Source organism: Danio rerio, chromosome 20 (assembly GCF_052040795.2).
Source record: "Danio rerio strain M-AB ecotype USA chromosome 20, GRCz13ab, whole genome shotgun sequence".
Taxonomy (NCBI): domain Eukaryota; kingdom Metazoa; phylum Chordata; class Actinopteri; order Cypriniformes; family Danionidae; genus Danio; species Danio rerio.
In genome coordinates this window covers 48479957-48500532 of record NC_141040.1, presented here as the reverse complement: position 1 = coordinate 48500532, position 20576 = coordinate 48479957, and the positions used below count along the sequence as shown (strand labels likewise).

General features: G+C 40.1%; 1 protein-coding gene and 1 long non-coding RNA gene across 3 annotated transcripts in view; one reads left to right on the top strand and one right to left on the bottom strand.

Annotated features, from left to right (window-relative positions):
* Positions 1-19109, top strand: part of LOC141379446 (uncharacterized) — an 80544-nt gene extending 61435 nt beyond the window's left edge. For both annotated transcript variants that reach the window (XR_015519154.1, XR_015519152.1), the window contains 2 exons: positions 7730-7830; positions 17751-19109. This is a non-coding gene — a long non-coding RNA (uncharacterized LOC141379446). The remainder of the gene's footprint in view (positions 1-7729; positions 7831-17750) is intronic.
* opn8a (opsin 8, group member a) overlaps positions 17719-20576 on the bottom strand; it is a 44820-nt gene continuing 41962 nt past the window's right edge. The window contains 1 exon segment of the mRNA NM_001316947.1: positions 17719-18030. Within this exon segment, the coding sequence (NP_001303876.1) occupies positions 17719-18030 (312 nt within the window).

Below are 20576 nucleotides of genomic sequence, written 5' to 3'. Positions count from 1 at the left end.
ATGTGCTCATGTCCCCGGGCCGACTTCGGCAAAGGTCCTACCAAGTCCATACCAATTCGGGTGAAGGGCACGTCGATGATCGGTAGTGGTATTAGAGGGCTGGGGGGTGGTCGTTGGGGAGACGTTCTCTGGCAGATGTCACATGCCTGGCAATACCTTTTTACTTCCCCGTCTAGCCCCGGCCAATGGAAACGATCGCGGATCCTTTTCACCGTGTTGGCCGCTCCCAGATGTCCAGCCATCGGGTGGGTATGTGCCAGTTCCAAGACCGTCTCCCTCTTGGTCCTCGGAACGACCAGTAGTGTCTTCTTTTCCCCCCGCCTCTCTGCGACACAGTACAGCAGACCATTTTCCACAATGAAATGTGGGAGGGGGTGAGGGCTGGGAAGTCGCTCATTTCCGTCGATGATCCGTACTTGTGGCCAACAGTGTTTGAGCGTTTCATCTTCCCTCTGTGCTCTGCCAAAGTCACCTCCTGCGGTTATCTGTTGAAACAGATCAAAGTATAGATTAGCAGATATAGATGACTCACCCCCTCTGTCGCTCTCGGTGGTCATCAGCGCTGGTTTGCGGTCCCGATGAGCCCGTGACTTGTTCTTCTTCTTGGAACGAGCCGATAGAGCGTGGTGGTGAGTGAGGAGTTCGTCGAACCCCGGCCAGTCTCTGCCCAGTAGGAGGGGCACAGGAAGATCTGGAACGACCCCGACTTCAATGCGCCAGCTGCCTGGTTTCGCCGCGATGGTCACTCTTCGGGCGGGTACGTGGCGGGTATCACCGTGTACACACGTGATTGGAATAAGGCTTTTACTTTCTTGGCGGTACTTCAAAGTCTTCGGGTGAACCAGAGTGATGGCGCTTCCTGTGTCTAAGGTGGCCGTTTGTGTTTTTCCCTCTAGTTGGACTTTATGGGTGGGAGCTTCGGGAGGGATATTGCGGTGTACCGCGCACCCTGCTGTCCAGGCCGGGGTCGAGTGCATCGTCGGCTCGGTAGGCATCGGCTCGTCCATCGGGCTGGGGACCGCTGGTCTGCCGCCTGATCGCGCTGTGCCCTCCACCGGTCGCCAAGGTGCACTTACCCTCCGGGGTGGCAGAGCCGCTCTCTCCCCATTATCTCTGGCGATGTGAGCTTCAGCCAGCTCGATCGCCTCCACCAGGGTGGCCAGTGACTCAGGATTTCGCATGCTGGTGAGTGTTCGCAAACGTCGGGGTAACGCACGCATCATCTTCTCGATGATCACCTTCTCAGCGACCTGGACCGCCGAGGGATCTCCTCCCAATAACCATAGCCTCCCCAGGCGAGAAAGTTGAGCTGCTTGAGTTCTCACTGGTTGTTTCTCGTCATAAGACCATTGGGAAAACTGTTGGGCTGCGCTGATTGTGGATAGCCCCATTCTGGCTAATATCTCCTTTTTTAACGCTTTGTAATCTTCATTTTTAGGTGTCTCTAGTGAAAAATATGCTCGTTGCGCTTCTCCTGTGAGAAACGGAGCCAACATTCTCGCCCAGTTTTCTTTTGGCCATCCTTCTCTCTCGGCAATAACTTCAAATGTATGTAAATATGCATCAATATCATCCAGGTCGCTGAGTTTAGTGAGATGATGATGCGCACTCACTTCGGGAGTCGAATGGTGTCTGGCCACCTGGCGGAGCTGTTGTTCCAGTCGATCCTGTCTGGCTGTAAGTTGCTCAGAGATGGAATTCTGTTTGCTGGAGATCTCCGCTAGGTGGAGCAGTACCTCTTCCACCGACATGGCGACGGGATGTTGACAGCCGAGTAAGAGGAAGCGTGGGAGAGAGAGAGAGCGGATGCCTGTCTGTAACAAACACAGAGAAAAATTCAGCGGTTATTTTCTACTTAATGGTGAGTGTTTCTTCTGAATTTTTTCCCTCTGCAATGCCCGCATTCTCCACCAGTTGTAGCGAGGCAGAGGGAAAACACAAACACCGTAGATGAAGTTACAAACAATGCCCCGGAGGGTGCTTTTATTTACAAGTGATAAAGGGGTGAATGAGTGCTCTTCTTAGAGGTGCGTGCTCAGGTGCTCCGGGGAGAAGGTGAAGACTGGTGAGAGGGATGGTGTTGGATCGGTCACGAGCTGGATTCGGCTGTGGGAGAGACAGAGAGAGACAAGCGTTAGCGCAGGGAGTCATCTGAAATGAAGCTCAACTCTTCCTGTGTGGGGCTGGCTTATATCTCTCCCTGGCTGATGAGGTCCAGCTGTGAGCGATCCGGGGTTGATGAATGATCCAGCTGGTGTGGATTTGTGCCCAGGGCGACGTGGTATTACTTGACTCGCTACAATATATATATATATATATATATATATATATATATATATATATATTCATTCATTCATTTTCTTGTTGGCTTAGTCCCTTTATTAATCCGGGGTCGCCACAGCGGAATGAACCGCCAACATATCCAGCATATGTTTTACGCACCGGATGCCCTTCCAGCCGCAACCCATCTCTGGGAAACATCCACACACACATATACACACACACACACACTCATACTCATACACTACGGACAATTTAGTCTACCCAATTCACCTGTACTGCATGTCTTTGGACTCTGGGGGAAACCGGAGCACCCGGAGGAAACCCACGCGAATGCAGGGAGAACATAGCGTTTCCACACAGAAACGCCAACTGAGCCGAGATTCGAACCAGCGACCCTGCAACCTTCTTGCTGTGAGGCAACAGCACTACCTACTGCGCCACTGCCTCGCGCGCACGCACGCACGCACGCACGCACGCACGCACGCACGCAAGCAAGCAAGCAAGCAAGCAAGCAAGCAAGCAAGCAAGCAAGCAAGCAAGCAAGCAAGCAAGCAAGCAAGCAAGCAAGCAAGCAAGCAAGCAAGCAAGCAAGCAAGCAAGCAAGCAAGCAAGCAAGCAAGCAAGCAAGCAAGCAAGCAAGCAAGCAAGCAAGCAAAAAAACAAACAAACAAACAAACAAACAAACAAACACACAAACAAAATCTTCTCTCCATTAAACAGAAAATGTGGAAAAAATCAACAGGGGGCTAATAATTCTGACTTCAACTGTATATATATCAAAACAGCTTAATATATATAGACACTACCTGACAAAAGTCATGTCGTTGATCCCAGTTGTATGAGCAACAAATCATAACTTCTTGTTGATCATTTGGAAAAGTGACAGAAGGTCGATTTTTCTGATGAATCATCTGTTGAACTGCATCCCAATCATTAATTATTAATATTGTTATATGTGTAAATTTGCAATATGTCATCAGTAGTTTACTGAGTAAAAAAGAAAAAAAGTTAGTTAAACACAAAACTACAAATTTTTAAACTGTGTGTATTATGACTGATTGCATCATGAAAAATCTCAATGAATAAGAACCTAAACTTTGTGCATTCAAAATGTGTCCATATTCATGTACAGTGTGATTCATATGATGATGACTGCATAAGTATGAATCTGCAGTGAGAGGATTATAGAAATGTGGTGGGCAGCTTTGACAGCTCATGCCTCTTTGTTTTATCCTTGTTTGCCTTGAGTTTGTCCCTTTCAGACCAACCTTGTAAATTCTGACGTGCTTCATAATGAATTGCTTTTATTATCTACTCACTTCTCTTGTATTGTCTCGGACAAGTGTCTGCTAAACAGGAAACATTATAATGTACTGAACCGTTAGTATTCAGCTATGCCTACAGTATGTATATCTGGTTTTTCATCATACAGTATAGCAGATTTAACAAATATCTCATAGATAATATCACAGACTGACAGGTGAGGAATAGTTTTATAATGAAAATCCAGCATATAGGGGCTGACAGTCAGGTTTCAATATCAAGAATTGATCTAATATATACCATCATCCATAACATATCTACAAATATCTAACATTAAATTTGAGAGCCATTTATGTAATAATTATTATTTGTTAATATTCGTTACATCGTAAAAAAAAATGCTGGGTTCCACACAATCGATTTCTGTTAGGAGTACATGATAGAATTAAATTAACATTACTTTTTTCAAATTTAAGATTCAGCATAAAACAATTAAGTTGTCTCTAAAAAGCTCAAGAATTGTGTTGTTTTAGCCATGTTAAATAAGCAGTTCAAACAAACGTCACGTTTTTGAGTGTATTATAGTTATTTTGGCTCTGACATATGTCTTCATATCAACCTGTCAATTGTGCATATTGTAAAAAAATATCACTTTATTAACCATTTCCTATTGTTTCTGATTTCATCTTTTACTTTTATTTATGCTTTTAAATTGCATTACAAGACCGTAATCTCTGCTCTGACAACTGTTGATGTTAAAAAGTTAAACAAAGTGACTTTTATGGACATTTATACTAGTTTGGAGCAACATATTGGGTACTGCATTCGAATTTAAACATTTTCGAATTCTGTGAATTCAGACATACTACTTGGTTCGCATACTGTTTTTAGCGCACTATATAGCATGGAAGTATGCGGCTTCAGACGCAGCCACTGTCTGGGTGGTCATATATACAGCGGAGACAACACATCAATCTTTTTCTGGGAATATTTTTTCTAAAGATGCTGTTGACATGGAATTGAACCAGAATTTTGTAAAAACCCAAACAACACAAAATCTGAAAAATAAGTTATGTGTAATAACAATGAAATGACACAGGGAGAAAGTACTGAACTACTTAAATAATTTATATAAAAAGCTTTTTTTTTTTTTGGTGATGGCAGCTTTAAAAATTATGATGGTTCTGTGGGTCTCGTATATTAAATCTAATCTTTAATTTGTGTTTTCTATTGGATTTAAGTCAGGTGATTGGCTGGGCCATTCTACAGATTGATTTTCTTTCTCTGAAAGCATATGAGAGTTTCCTTAGATGTTTGACTGAAGCAGCTGATATTTGTTTACAAATACAAAGGGCAGAGAGTTGCTGAAGAACTACTTTACCCGCTGTATATAAACCAACTATATTGTAGAACTGAGTCTGTGAGCCCGTCATGTTCCACATGAATGAATTATTCACCATTATGAAAATTATATCCAATCCACTCATCAGGTTCTGTACTTCTTGAAGTACACATCACTTTGGACTGAAAGCCCATACAGTAATACCCAGAAGCTGTCTTTCTTAGTGATTTAGCTTTCTGGGAAAATCATATCAGACCGTGAATCTGCCACTGCTTCCTCCATGAAAGTGATTAAAAGTTTCACACAGCTCAGCTTAATGTTATTACCATTATGGCCATATAGTGCAGATCGGCTGTGCTGCATTAATCACTATACGCATACAATGTGGATGGGAACATGAGATAAATTACTTGAAGAACTCGGCATACATTTATAGATAGAAATGAAAACAATATCCCTTTTATCCCAGTAATATTATGCAGAGACTGACTTCTTCGTTGAGCTGTCCAAGTTCTCTTTAAGCAGTGACATATGTGAAAAAAATCTTTTCTGCAATTCTGCAGACGCTAGTGTTGCAGAAATGACCTTATGTAAATGTTCATCTGTAAACACCTCTGCATATACTGAACTTTCATGTGCCTTGGATACATATTCAACCCAGGCTCCTTCTGAAAACGTACCCCTATATACATTTCTAAAGACCTCCATATATGTCCCAGGAGGTACGTTTTTTTATGTTTTTGTTTTCCATGAGTCCAGCAGAGGCCGCTCTGTACGCTTTTTGAGATTTCAAATTACTCTCATGAGTGCCAATCTGGCCTGCTGTTCTCTTGTAAATCCACCAGAGGCCGCTGTCTACTGACTGAATGACTGATCGACTGACTCACCCTTCTCCTTCTATTAACCCAACCAATAGTGTTTTTCAAAAGCACTGATTGACCCACCCACCAGCTTCCATAAACCCAACCGACAGTTTTAAAAAGCAATCCACAAAAAAAAAAAAAAAAGAAGCCCTTGCCTGATTTTTAGAACGTTTTCAGATTTTACCACATTCTTACCCTGTTATGTACTTGTTTATTTTAATTTTTGGCTTCTGTTTTTATTGCCTACCTTCTGGAACCATCTTTACGAGACTTGAACCTCGTCGTCGTGGTCAACTCCTCTCTGCATCTCAAGTTTGCTTACGTACATGGCGAGCTACTGTTTATAGTGGAAAAGCTGTATATATAGAGGAAAATGGTCAGCTAGTAAGCGTGAAAAGGAACAACACCATGCCACCCCGTAGTACTTGTTTTAAAGACAAAATGCATCCATATGTACAGTACTTCTGGCTACATAATTCGTGATCTCCAGAAATGTATATAAGGCTACGTTTTCAGAATGAGCCTATATGTTGTACATATTTAAGTGATAGGAGGTGTTAGGGGAAATATGTAAAAACATGTAAAAAATATGTTCTTCACAACACACGCAGCGATCTCAGATCTCTGTTTATCCAGACATTTAAATCTGATTCACGAACTTGTTCGAAGAACCAAATTTGCCAGAGATCAGTTATCAAGATTGAAAGATCCAGGATCTGCCAAATCATCTTAGATTATTTAAGTGAGGTACGAAAAATGGACCCCATCTATCGATCCTCAAAATCATGATCAGCAATGCAACGATTGGCTGACAGCACAGCAGCGTGATGACATCATCTGATTAATATTCAATTATCCATGTGAGCAAAATTACATCAAATTAGCAGTAAACGGTTTGTTAAATATGACACGCAATAACCTTCCACATTTGTTGTGAACTGCAGGCTTTACACTTTCACGTGTCAAGAATATTCATCATGTATTTTAATGCATATCAGTGTATTTAGTTCTACATTTAGAAAAGATTTTCTTTATTATAGTAGCCGTTTTTTTAATCGCTGTATGGAATAACTGGATGTTTACAAAAGCATTTTGATATTGGTAAAGGCGTCTGCAACTTTTGTGAAGCATAATCACTGGCATATTTGCTGTCAAAACATGCTCATTACTGCATTAATGTATTATTTCTTTTTTTAAAAAGTCACATATTCTGCATTTCTATTATCATACACAAATTGTACTGAAGCAATCTAAAAAGTTCATATCAATGTTTTCTATTTGCACCACTAAGTGGCAGTCTTTGTACTTTCATTTCGAGGGTGCAGATTGCATAAGTTTTATTAATATATATAACTTTATTTATTTTATTAATAACTATAACTATATATATATAGTTAAAAATATTTACTATTTTTCCAAGTGTATATAACTACTACTGTAAGAAAATATCAGAATTCGGAACATACTTTCTCTATTATCTTTGCTTGAACTGAGCCGATCTAATCCTGTTTATATAAATTGAACCTGCTCCCGATCAGGTTTGACCTAGCAGAACTGTTGCTATGACAACAACTCAATGATTAGCTTTGAAGAAGAAACGATCCTGGACCGTGTCAAATCGTCAATATCCAAATCCAGGTAACTGAGTAATCCACGTATGAAGAACAGACCCCAGATCTCAAATTTCTCTTGCGAGTGCCATTCGGACCTGCTGCTCTCGCGTAAATCCACCAGAGGCCTCTGTCGACTGACTTACTGACTGACCCACCCTCCTTCCTTCCCTAAACCCGACCAATAGTGTTTTCAAAAGCACCGATTGACCGGCCCACCCACCCAAAAGCAATCCAGAAAAAGAGAAGCCCTCACAGCAGCTTGATTTTTACCAAGTTTTCAGATTTTACCACATTCTCACCCTGTTATTTACTTGTTTCTTTTTTTTTTTTATTTGGCTTTTGTCTTTGTCTTACCTGCTTTCTAGAATCGTTCTTTACTGGACTCAAATCTGCATCTCAAATCCTCCGACGTACGTGGTGAGCCACTGGAAAAACTGATAACAGTAGAAAAGCTGTCCGTAAAGAGGTAAGCTTGTAAGCGCGAAAAGGAACGGCATCATACCATCATCTTGCGTTCAAACCCAGGCGAGCAAATATGTACATTTCTACCCTATTAAAGGCTTCTTTCTTGTTATGTAGTTAATAACAAAAGATATACTACATGTTTTTGGCTGTGAGACGTAATTTGGACGAAGATGTCACGATTTTTTTCTATTGTAAAGTCATGCAATGTGAAAGTCCCTGTCGCTGATCCATTTTGCAGTGTAAACAAAGCAGCGACAAAAGACCTAGCCCAGATATTCATGCAGTGTAAAAACATCTTTGACACGACTACTTTGAAAATCAGGCTGTCTGAACTCGGCATAAGTGTGACGTCACGCGAAGTGGCTTCCAGGTCCAATCGCTGTATCATACTGTATCTTAAAAAATGCTCACAACAAACATTTACAAAGTGATGTAATACTTTCGAATATCAAGATATATATCAATGCCTAATATCAGATGGCCGTAAAGTAATACATTTTTTTTTTATTGTTAAAATATTGTTGTCTGCGATGCAGCATGTCCTGCTGTGTACATCATGATTTTATATAAAATTAATGTGTGATATGAATAAAAAAGGGGTCATAAACTAATATCTTCCCAATTTAGATGAGTAGCGGTTTGAACCCGGAAACAGTATTTTATACGTCACGACTTAACAAGCGGATATTTTTTTTATTTATTTTTTAATTTTTATTACTACATCTTACCGAAAATTCTCTAGTGGCCTAAAGAATAGCACACATATATTATTATTCTGAGCATTTGAAAGCTGCTATATCTGGTATGTTCAGTGACACCTGGCTTTAACTTTCATTTGCTCCCTAATTCAATAAGACACTCCTGCTGGCAATCCAGAAATCCCACAGAGAGCTGCTTGACGGAGATGTCATGGTTGGGAAAAACCAAGTAAAAGGCAACTGGCATTAACCTGCCTAGTATAAATCTGATATGCATAACATTTCCTAATTTTGTCTGATGCAGCCAGATTGGTAATATGTGACTTTCTTTGTTTGCAAGGAGCTGGGAAGCTGAATCAATGCCAAAAAGCTTGACATAGCAAGCACGACTTTCCATCAAAGACTCAATAGGGTGTTTGTATTAAAGTCATACAAACAAATATTAACAGGAGCCTTCATTCAGTCTGTAGATGTCACCTGATGATCAGCCCCTTTCACTGCTAATAGATGCATTAATCTTATACAATGAGCATAAGAGGAAACGCAGTGAAACTTTGAGTGTGGAAAATGGGTTTGATGGAAAACAGGTTCAAAGGAAGAAAAAAGACTTCACAATGATTAATCAATCAAACAATCGTCTTCTTTATAAACTCTTTATCTTCTTCAAAGGATTACAAAAGCATTTACCTCACAGTAAACTGATAAAAGGGGAAAGATTAGCAGCAGCAGCAGCAGTGTATAATTCTACGAAAGGAGACAAGAATAAGATATTGTCTAAACAGATAAACGTGGGATTGTCAGAGGACTGTAAACCCACATAAATGTGCTAATTTCTACTGTAGATATCTCAAACAAACATTCGTTGGATTTACTACATTATTTTCAAAGTAAGTTGCAAACAATTTATTTGGGGTGAATTTATTCATTCTTTTTTCTGTGGCTTATCCCTTATTTATCAGGGGTCACCACAGCGGAATGAACCGCCAACTATTCCAGCATATGTTTTACACAGCGGATGCCCTTTCAGCTGCATCCCAGCACTGGGAAACACCCATACACTCTCGTATTCACACACACGCTTATACACTTCAGCCAATTTTGTTTACCCAATTCACCTATAGCGCATGTCTTTGGACTGTCGGGGAAACTGGAGCACCTGGAGGAAACCCACGCCAACTCGAGGAGAACATGCAAACTCCACACAGAAATGCTAACTGAGCCAGCCAGGACTAGAACCAGCAACCTTCTTGCTGTGAGGCAACAGTACTAACCACTGTGCCACCCTAGGCTGAGTTCAAACAATCTACTTAATGCAAGTTGTTTGTTTAAATTCAGCGCACATAAATTGTTTGCAACCACTTACCTTAAAATTATCACAGCGGATGCCCTTCAAGTCGCAACATAGTCCTGGGAAACACCCATACACTCTCGTATATACACACACTCAGTTATTCATTCATTTTCTTGTCAGCTTAGTCCCTTAATTAATCCGGGGTCGCCACAGCGGAATGAACAGCAAACTTATCCAGCATATGTTTTACGCGGCGAATGCCCTTCCAGCTGCAACCCATCACTGGGAAACATCCGTACACAAACTTAAACACTACAGCTAATTTAGCCTAACCAATTCACCTATGGCGCATGTTTTTGGACTTGTAAGGGAAACTTGAGCACCCGAAGGAAACCCACGGCAACATGGGGAGAACATGCAAACTTTACACAGAAATGCCAATTGACCCAGCCGAGGCTCGAACCAGCGACCATCTTGCTGTGAGGCGATTGTGCTACAGTAGTAGCGCATGTGTTTGAACTGTAGGGAAAACCAAAGCACCCAGTCATTGAAGCTCATCACATGACTTCCTAATATTCACTCAGCAGCCACTTTAAGATAAACCTTATTAGTACTATGTTGGACCCCCTTTTAAAATGGTTTGACCCAAATTTTATCCAATGTTGGGTTACGACAATTCAACACTTTTTTAGAGCGTAGCAAAAACTGTGTTTGTGATTATACATTCATTAATTAACCTTCGGCTTAGTCTCTGATTTATCATAGGTTGCCACAGTGGAATGAACCGCCAACCATTCCAGCCTATGTTTTGAGCAGCGGATGCCCTGGGAACCACCCATACACTATATCATTCACACAAACTCATACACTATGACCAATTTTAGTTCATCCTATTGACCTATAGCACATGTCTTTGACTGTGGGGTAAACTCGAGGAAACCCATGCCAACATGTTGAGAACATGCAAACTCCACACAGAAATTCCAACTGGCCCAGCTGGGACTCAAACCAGCGAACTTCTTGCTGTCAGTGCTATCCATTAAGCCACTGTGTCGCCCTTGAATGGTTCAACACACGCCATCTCCAAATCTTTTCATATATATTTTTTTCCCTATAAAAATGCATTAAAGTTCATCACGACTTCATAATATTCACTCAACAACCACTTCATAAGATACACTTTGTTAGTACTATGTTGGACCCCCTTTTAAAATAGTTTGACCTAAATTTTACCCAATGTTGGGTTACGACAACCCAGCATTTTTTTGAATGTAGCAAAAACTGTCGATTTGAGATTACCGTATAGTTTAATTATACATTTATTTGTGTGTGTGTGTGTGTGTGTGTGTGTGTGTGTGTGTGTGTGTGTGTGTGTGAAGCATGGGTAATTTTGTTAATGAACTGTTCAGAACTCAGAATCAAACTCATCTTCTTATTAGCTGAATTTTACAGTGTTTATGGTATGTGTGTAACGTGTTTTAACTGTCCTTCTGAAAACAATACAAAGAAATCTGATTGAAGAAAAAAACTGACATTTAACATCAGTGATAAAGTGCAATCATCAAGATCGGTTAAATGCCAGATTCATGAAAAATGTTTGAGGTCCATGACATAAAGTCATTACTTTTCATTTAAGAGTTTTGCTTAAGGCACTGGAATGGAATCTAATATTTTAACTGGTTGCCGACTAGATATGCCAAGAGCCTTATTTTCCAAGCCTGGCCGACCTGAAAGGTTTCTCTAAACATCCAGTATTGCTGGTTTGCTGGTTTTGAGTTTCTGTTGGCTCAAACCTTATTTCTGCCGTCTGGCATCAAAAAGGTATTTTCACCCACAGAACTGCACTACCTGACAAAAATCTTGTCATCAATCCCAGTTGTAAAAGCAACAAATAATAACTTGCTTTTGTGTTGATCATTTGGAAAAGTGGCAAAAGGTAGATTTTTCTAATCTTCTGAACTAAAGACTGATTGGAACCCAAATGGACCCAAGATTCTCAAAGAAATCAGTCAAGTTTGGTGAAGGAATAATCATGGTCTGAGGTTACATTTAGTATAGGGGCGTGTGAGAGATCTGCAGAGTGAATGGCAACATCAACAGCCTGAGCATTCTCATACTTCAGCCTCCACATCAAAGTTCCTGAAAGCAAAAAAGGTGAAGGTGCTCCAGGATTGGCCAGCCCAGTCACCAGACATGAACATTATTGAGCATGTCATGAGTAAGATGAAGGAGGAGGCCTTGAAGATGAATCTAAATAATGTTGATGAACTCTGGGCGTTCTGCAAGAACGCTTTCTTTGCATTCCAGATCACTTTATTAATCAGTTATTTGAGTGATTGCAGAGATGTATGGATGCAGTCCTCCAAGCTCATGGAAGTTCTTTTTCCACTGCAGCATGACTTCATATTCTATAGTGGACTGTTAAGTGACAACTTTTTCAGTCAGCAAAGCAAAGTCAGACCGTACAGTCCTAATTAAATCATTAAAAATCAAGACATGATCATATTTTACTTTGGTAAAATAAGCGTAGTCTAGAGGCCTTTGCCTTTGATACTGTATAAGCCTCTTCTAATACTAAATGATCAACTAGAAGTCAAGTTATTATTTGTTGTTCCTAAAACCTGTATAGGCAACAAGACTTTTGTCAGGTAAGGGTGTACCTCACTGAACACTTTCTCTTTTTCAAGCCATTCTGACATGGTCATGCATGAAATTCCCAACAGATCAGCAATTTCTGTACCTGGGTCAGCTGTCTTGCACTAGGATACATCAAGTTGATGTCAAACATTCATTCATTCATTCATTCATTCATTCATTCATTTTCTTGTTGGCTCAGTCTCTTTGTTAATCCATGGTCGCCACAGCGGAATAAACCGCCAACTTATCCAACACATTTTTACACAGCGGATGCCCTTCCAGCCGCAACCAGCCGCAACCCATGTCTAGCAAACATCCACAAACACACTCTAACACTACGAACAATTTAGCCTACCTGGTTCACCTGTACCGCATGTCTTTAGACTGTGAAGGAAACCGGAGCACGCGGAGGAAACCCACGCGAATGCAGGGAGAACATGCAAACACCACACAGAAAGGCCAACTGAGCCGAGGATCGAACCAGCGAGCTTCTTGCTGTGAGGCGACAGCACTACCTACTGCGCCACTGCGTCAAACAACTAGTGCATAAAAAAAACAACTGTTGTCAACCTGCTTTTAGAGCAAAAAGCTGCACATGAACACACCAAACTGGCACCAGACTGAAACAAGAGCATGCTTTCTGTGCCTGTGTGAGTAGATGTGTCTTTCCGCGGTTTTCTCATTCCACAAAGAGAAACCGGAACTTCTGAAATGCACACACAAACTATAAACAAAGCTTTAAAAGCAAAGATTTAATGCCAATATCACAGTAATTGTAACTCACCGTGGGGGGATTCATACATGCAACATGCCTGATAATCTAATAATCCATATAATTTGCAAATAAGATCAAGATAAATGCAGTGAAATTACAGGCGGTTTTTGTGTGTTCCTTCTTGACTTGAATTGTTTGCTTGGGTAAGTCACTTCAGTTTTTGTTCTCGTGCTCTTTGTTGCTGAATAACCAATTAGAGTTCTCTCTTCAGCTGATGGCTGACCCCAATTCTACATGCTGAATCGAGCAAACTCGATCCAAAGTTAACCTGAGACAAAATTAAACCAAACCAATTAGCCAGACCGGCACTGACAGATGGCCTGACAAAGCTCAATGGTCAACCATTGGCTTGATGTGTCCTGGTTTTTAAAGTCACATAATCACCTTTTTGGAACTCGGGTTGAACTTAAGCAGATTCTTCCTGCCTATCCTGCTGTTTAGCTGATGATGATTATAAATTTGATTATGAATAGTTAATGAACAGGCGTACTGTATCTAATAAAGTGGCCGGTAAGTGCATAAAGTGACCGATGAGTGCACTATTGACCAAAGACAATACATATACATGTAGGTCATTCGCAATTCTATGAATGGGGAAAAGTGCATTGCTTAATATTCAGTCAAAATAGCAAATCGTCAGTCCATGAGGTTCTTTGGGGGCAGGGGTCTGTACAGATTCGCTTATGTTTTGCGGCAATTTCTGTGTTTTGGCAACCACTGTGTGCCTGCGCTGTTTTTGACAGGAGAAGACTTCTCGTGTCCTGTTAGTCTTGTCTCCGTTCTTCCAGTGATTATAACTGTGTCTTTTGGTTTCCATTGAAACAGCTGTAAAGGAGATTGGTGTCATGCCAGTCTTTGTGCATGGATAGCAAATTGTAATTAACATGTTTTAGGGTGTTTTCACCCCTCTAAATCGATTGTTTTGTTATGAAACAGGGATTACAATTGTTACAATGTTGTCGTTTTGTTCTTGGTGTAGTTCCCTTTTACACAATAAAGTTTCTTAAAGGGCCATGAAACCCCCTCGTTTCAGCAGGGTGTTTTCACACCTCTACTTTGGAAAAAGTCAGAAAAGTGGGCGTGTCCAGCTCTGTTTAGGGGAGAGTGTCGGAGGAACTAAAGTGGGAGGGTGTGGGAGTGTCTATTTGGGCACGCGCGAGTTTCAGAGTCAAAATACACAGACAGGAGAAAGTGATGGTGTTTAACCTACATGGACATCTGTAGTCGAATTATTTGCCAAATTATTAAATGTTGGACTTTAACTGCAGTTTGGCTCTTTCATTCAGGGAATTCATTCATGCCCCTCTCGACAAACGAGATATTTGATTCGAGGAACTGCTCTAAGCGTGTATTTTTCATGCAATGTTTGATACCGCACGGCGAATGAGAGAAAATAAACCTCCGCATTTCCCGGAAACTTAGATGCACACGGCAGGTAGCGTCAGAAAGCCGCGTGTGTTATTCCGGTCACTAAATGCGGTAAAAACCCTACACGAGGTTAAAGTTTGGTTGTGGTGCTAACGTGTTTACACTCGGTGCAATAGTTAACTTAGTTCGATACGAGCAAACTGAATTAACAAACAGTACTGGTCGCTCACTTACCAAATCTGTAGAGACGGGACAATCACCAGTAACTAGAGCCGCGTCTTTATGAAGAGAATACTACAAGCGAATCCAGATCTCAGTGTTTGGAGATGAGAACAGCTCTCAGGTAAACAATAATCCTCCTTAGACACGTAAGTTATTGTTGTCGAGCGTCGCGTACACTGTTAATCCATACGTGACGCCAGCTGCGTTCTCACAGAGAGAAAATGAAAACAAAACTTAACGGCAGCAAACTATAAAAGCAACACTTCACGCTTGTTTTGCCAACACAACGTGGCGTCTCTGTCGTGAAAACACTGTGACACTAATGAATATTAATGAAGTTGCACAATAGAGCTCGCTGATTGGTTTGAACCAAGCTTTACTCATGCATTAATGCATCACACTGTAAGACGTAATAAGACTCACTCTGGCACAGACGCCCAGTCTGTATGCTGGAATACACGCTATTAAAAACAACCACAAAAACAACCAATTTACACTTTTTAGTGAAATATAGGCGTCCTAATAGTGTTTATAGCAGTGTGGGACACATATACGACTGTCAACAGCTCAAAAAATGTGTTTTGGTGTTTCGTGACCCTTTAATGGACCAAAATTGTTAAAACTTACTAAGTAGTTACAGAAAGTCACGGGCACGTAAATTCTCTTTAGGTTTGTGTATTTTTTAGGATTCTGCTTGATCAGCTGTCATACGTTGCTATTTTAATTTATGCCAATAAGAAATGAGACAGTAAGCAAAAGGTGTGCTTTCATTTCGAATGGTGACATCCATAGACACCAAATATAAATAACATCACCAAATATAAATAAGAGGTGAGAACTTCTCATCCAGAGCTTCATTTCAGTTGTCAAGATTTGTAAAATATATATTCAACCCAGGCTCATTCTGAAAATGCACAACCATATACATTTGAGCGCCAAATACGTCCCAAGAACAAAATTTTTTGCAGCTTTTGTTTACGTGAATCGACCAGAGGCCGATGTCAACTGACTGATTGATTAATCGACTTAGCCACCCTCCTCCTTCCCTTAACCCAACCAACAGTGTTTTCAAAAGCAATCCAGAAAAAGAAAAGCCCCCATCTGATTTTTATCACGTTTTCAGATTTTACCACATTCTCACCTTGTTATTTAGTTGTTCATTTTATTTTTTGGCTTCTGTTTTTCTCCTACCCGCTTTCTGGAACCATTTTTGTCAGACTCAAACTCATTGTCTTTGTCAACTCCTCTCTGTGTCGCAAGTCTGCATGTACATCACGAGCAAACTGGACAAATTGTAACAGCAAGAAAGTTGTCCACACGGAGGTAAGTGGTCAGCTGGTAAGCGCGAAAAGGGGCGGCGTCATACCACCTCGTAGCATTTGGTTTAAAGACGAAATGCAGCCATACATATACTTCTGGCTACATAATTTGCGATCTCCAGAAAAGTATATAGGGCTACGTTTCCAGAATGAGCCTATGTTGTATTGTATTGATTATATATCAGACATCTTGTTAACCAAAAAAAAAAAGTTCATGATATTATATGTTTTTAAATAGTTCACTTACTTTCACTTTTGTATTTGACATGAAGCACACTTTTACTGGTCTACTCATCTTTCTCTCTGCTTATAGCAGTATGTGTGCCTATTACATGTCCATAATACACAGTGAAATAGGCTGGTTTGTTAGTTTGTTGGATTGTATTGCTTTCTCATTACAACTGAACCGCTTCAGAGTTTGTTTCAACTGCGCCGAGACCACCTCATACTCGCGATCTTGGAGCGATTGTTTTGTTGCAGATCAGAGAATGATTTTGCGGGGATCGAATCAGCAAATCTTTGAATGGGAGTCGGTTGCTCTAACAAGGAGGCTATAGACCATGGGCTTTATTGTATGTAGCTAGAGCGCCTTTTCGGGTTCAATTGAGTGAGGTTTTACCTGCAAAGCCCTTCACTAGCTGGTCTCTGTTACACTCACCCCCCCTAAATCTCACTCCCATCTGGGTCCTGCCACCAATGTAACTTCGCCAGTCCTACACCAATCAACCTGCTCCACGCTGGGATCGAACAAGCGACTCTCCGCATGGGAGTTGATTGATGGCTAAAGACCATGGCCTCTAGTGTCTGTTGCTAGAGCACCTCTAGAGGTCAGAGGAGTGAGCTGGACAAACTAAAAGGCCTCCTAAAATGTAATTTGTACAAAAGCAACAGCAATAAAAGGACAGGTCACTTTAGATTTTGCCACTAATTCGAAATATTCTTACTATTTGCAATGTTCGAAAACTCTATGGGAAAATCCTATCCGCTTGTTTAGTGTGACGTCACGCGAATTGGCTTCCGGTTCCAAGCTCTCTATTCAACTGCATAGGGAGGTAATTATAAACGTTTACAAAGCGATTTAATACTTCCGAAAATCACGATCGCAATATATATGTCCATGCCTAATATCCAATGGCCAGAAAGTGATTACATTTTTTACAAATTGTTAAAATGTTGGTATTTGATATGCAGCAAACCCAGAGATTGTACACTATGACTTTATATAAAGTTAACTTTGATGTTTGTTTTGAATAAAAAAAAAAAAAACTAATAAGATCTCAACTCAAATGAGTGGTGGTTTGGACCCGGAAACAGTATTACAAACGTCACCAAAATGTCACCACTTAACAAGCGGATTGGGATTAGACTCGTTTGAGATGGCCAAAATCTGCGCAGAACTGATCACCGGTGATCACCGCAGGATGCATGCCGGTTAGAAATGTAGAGTGTTCAGGATAACCCTATTCATTTTGCTAGGACTTTGGTCCTGGATAAACTGCCCGAAATCAATACAAAATTTGGCTGTCATGTTTATAGACTATCCTAGAAAGGAACTTTGTTATTGGTGAACCACTCGGGTTCAAATATTATCTGTCTCATGTGTCCCGCTAGTTTCCTCTGGACCATCTCCTCTTGTCATTTTGCTCACAGCATCCCAGCAACCTTGAAAACAACATATCCGGATCTGATGTATCTCTCTGCGGAAAGATTTGCGGAAAACATAGTAGACCAAAGGGTTGTACACCGTTGAGCACTTTGCGAAGAGGCAGGGAAGCAAGCTGACGATTGGCACCACGCTGTCTTCTCCCTCGGAGCGAAACATGGTCCAGAGACTGACGAACACATAGGGCGCCCAGGACACAATAAAGCCAGTGCTGATCAGGATGCCCATCTGAAACACAAAAGGGAAACTTGAGCTGACAGCGGAAAGCGTTTAAAGTGATTCATGTTGGACAGGCCACCGCTGCTGGAGTCTGGAGGAAAGGGCACTAATGCATTAATCTAAAGTGATGGTTCCGCATGCACAATTTAATAATTAAGCTATATGAACAACACTGATTATGCTTAAATATCATATCTGGCAGGTTCAGGAGAAATTTTTTCAGAAACACCCAATTACCATTTTGCCCTTATATCCAGGAGGGATGATACAATTATGAAACATTTTTAGCCTTTAAATATACTGTATATTCCTGGAAAATTACATGGGGCTATTTCTTAGAACCTGTTTACACCCATTAGTGACCTTTACGTGTTGAATAGTGCTTGACCTTTACCCACTTCTATCATTTTTGTCAGTAAAATGTTCCTTTTAGTTTTATAGTTTAAAACCAACTGAGACAAACAACTTTGTTGTGATCAAAAGATGGATCTGGGGTGTGAAACAGCGTCTGTCACTGTACCAGGATAGAGTTTTTCAGCAGACGTGTGAAACCTTTAGGGTTTGCTAAAAGTGTGACCCAGAACGTTCAACACTTAAAGGGCCAGATCACTGTTTTTACAGTGTCAGTTGTGTTTATAGTGCTGGCAAATCTCAGCACAATGCATTATAATGGCAACTTTTGACAGAACTTATTTTTTTTTGCATGATATAGCAGACTTTTGATTACAAATAAACAAGGAGATCTAATACAGAAAAGGTGGAAAAAGCACAAAGCAATACAAATGAAAATTAGGGCTGCACAATATTGGGAAAATCAGACGTTGTTTTTACATGACGTCAATGAGACTAAGTTAGAGGGCAGGAAATGATTCTTCTACGTAGGAATCGCTATTAGAATATCAAAATGTTTGTTTTATGTTGTTTATAATTGTTTAAATCAGCCAAAATAAGAAATGCCAAACAGCTTTAATAGACTTCCAAAAGGTTTTGCTTATAAATGGGAGAAAGTTCAAGAAACTGGCTGAAAAATGAAAGAAAAACCCCTGTAATAAACATTTATTCAATACATCCATGTGTACTAAACATTTTTTGTACACGATAATTCGTTTGACAGCACCACTAAAAATAAAATCAGATGCAAACACCACCACACTTATACAAAATCCAGGAGAATATAAATAAAGTACCCTGCAATGAAATCTCCATCTTGTTTTGTAATAATTCAAGTCTTTACAAGCGTTTCGGATTGGGAAAAACTAGGAATTTAAAATAAACATGTTTTTGTTTATTAATTTTATTTATATATTTATATATAGAATATATTTATATATAGAATATATTACTTTCTCAGGTAACATGTTTTGTCTAAGAGCAAATATAAGTTAATATATTAATTTATGGAACCACTGATTGCTTGCCTTTATTTTCTTGTATAGACATATTTCATGTTATACTTTTATAATGGCCATTATTGATTATTAAAACTGATATTTAGCAAAAAAAAAAGTGAGGGTATGTTCGTATTTTACATTAATAATGAAAGGATGCAGTTATGTTACTGTATATGCTCCATTACAGTGAAGATGACGGTCATATAAATATGTAGCTACATGACACCTCAAAATTTTTGGTGTCTGTTATGTTGTTAATATCAAAATAAAAATAGGCAGCTCCTTATATCATGTTTTCTATAAATTTTTAAGACAGTGAAACAACGTAGCCTGCAGGGTGATGTGAATCAAGTTATAAAAAGTACAGTGTTCTTTTTGAAGCTGTACCCGACGTTTCCTCAGGAGTTTCTCGTCTGTATTAAACTTGTGAAGTCTGAGCTTACAAGGAATGGATACAAGACTGAACTTTGTGCACTTAATATTGAGAACAAGCCCCAAGCAATTAGGTGCATGTCTGCATGCCTCCGTTTTCAGATGTCTCCGTTTTCCCACATCCATACTCACACGCAGCAGCAGCAGCATAAAGACCAAAAAGGCCTCCTCTGCGTTTCCAAAACACTCCGATTTTGGGGTTCAAAAGCTCTGGGGTAGTGTGGACGGATGGCGTAACCATAGCAAAACGTATGCATTTAAAAACTAAAATGTATTAGTGTAAACGAGGCCTGAAACTCACATTGTGTGGTTTGCTATCTTAAAATGACTTGATTTCATTAGTAGTACTAAAAATAGCCAATCAGGGATGTGTTTCCCAAACAACACTGGTAACCCTTACTGTAGATTATGTAGTAGATAACTGTAAAATAGCCAGAATTTTACTGTGATAATAGGAAACAGTATTTTACTGTAAAACAAGCAGGATTTGTATGAAATTGTGTTGTACAAATAATAAATAACTAATAATAACTATATATATGACATACTATTATTGTGTATGCAGTAATGCTGTGAGTTGTAACACTACAGTACAGTAATTTACTGTAAGCAGTATCCAGTTGTTACCGCTACTGATCTATTACAGTAATTCACTGGCAACACTGTTACTAGTGAGTCACTGTAACCAAACCATTACAGTAATTAGCTGGCAACAGTGTTGCCAGTATTCTA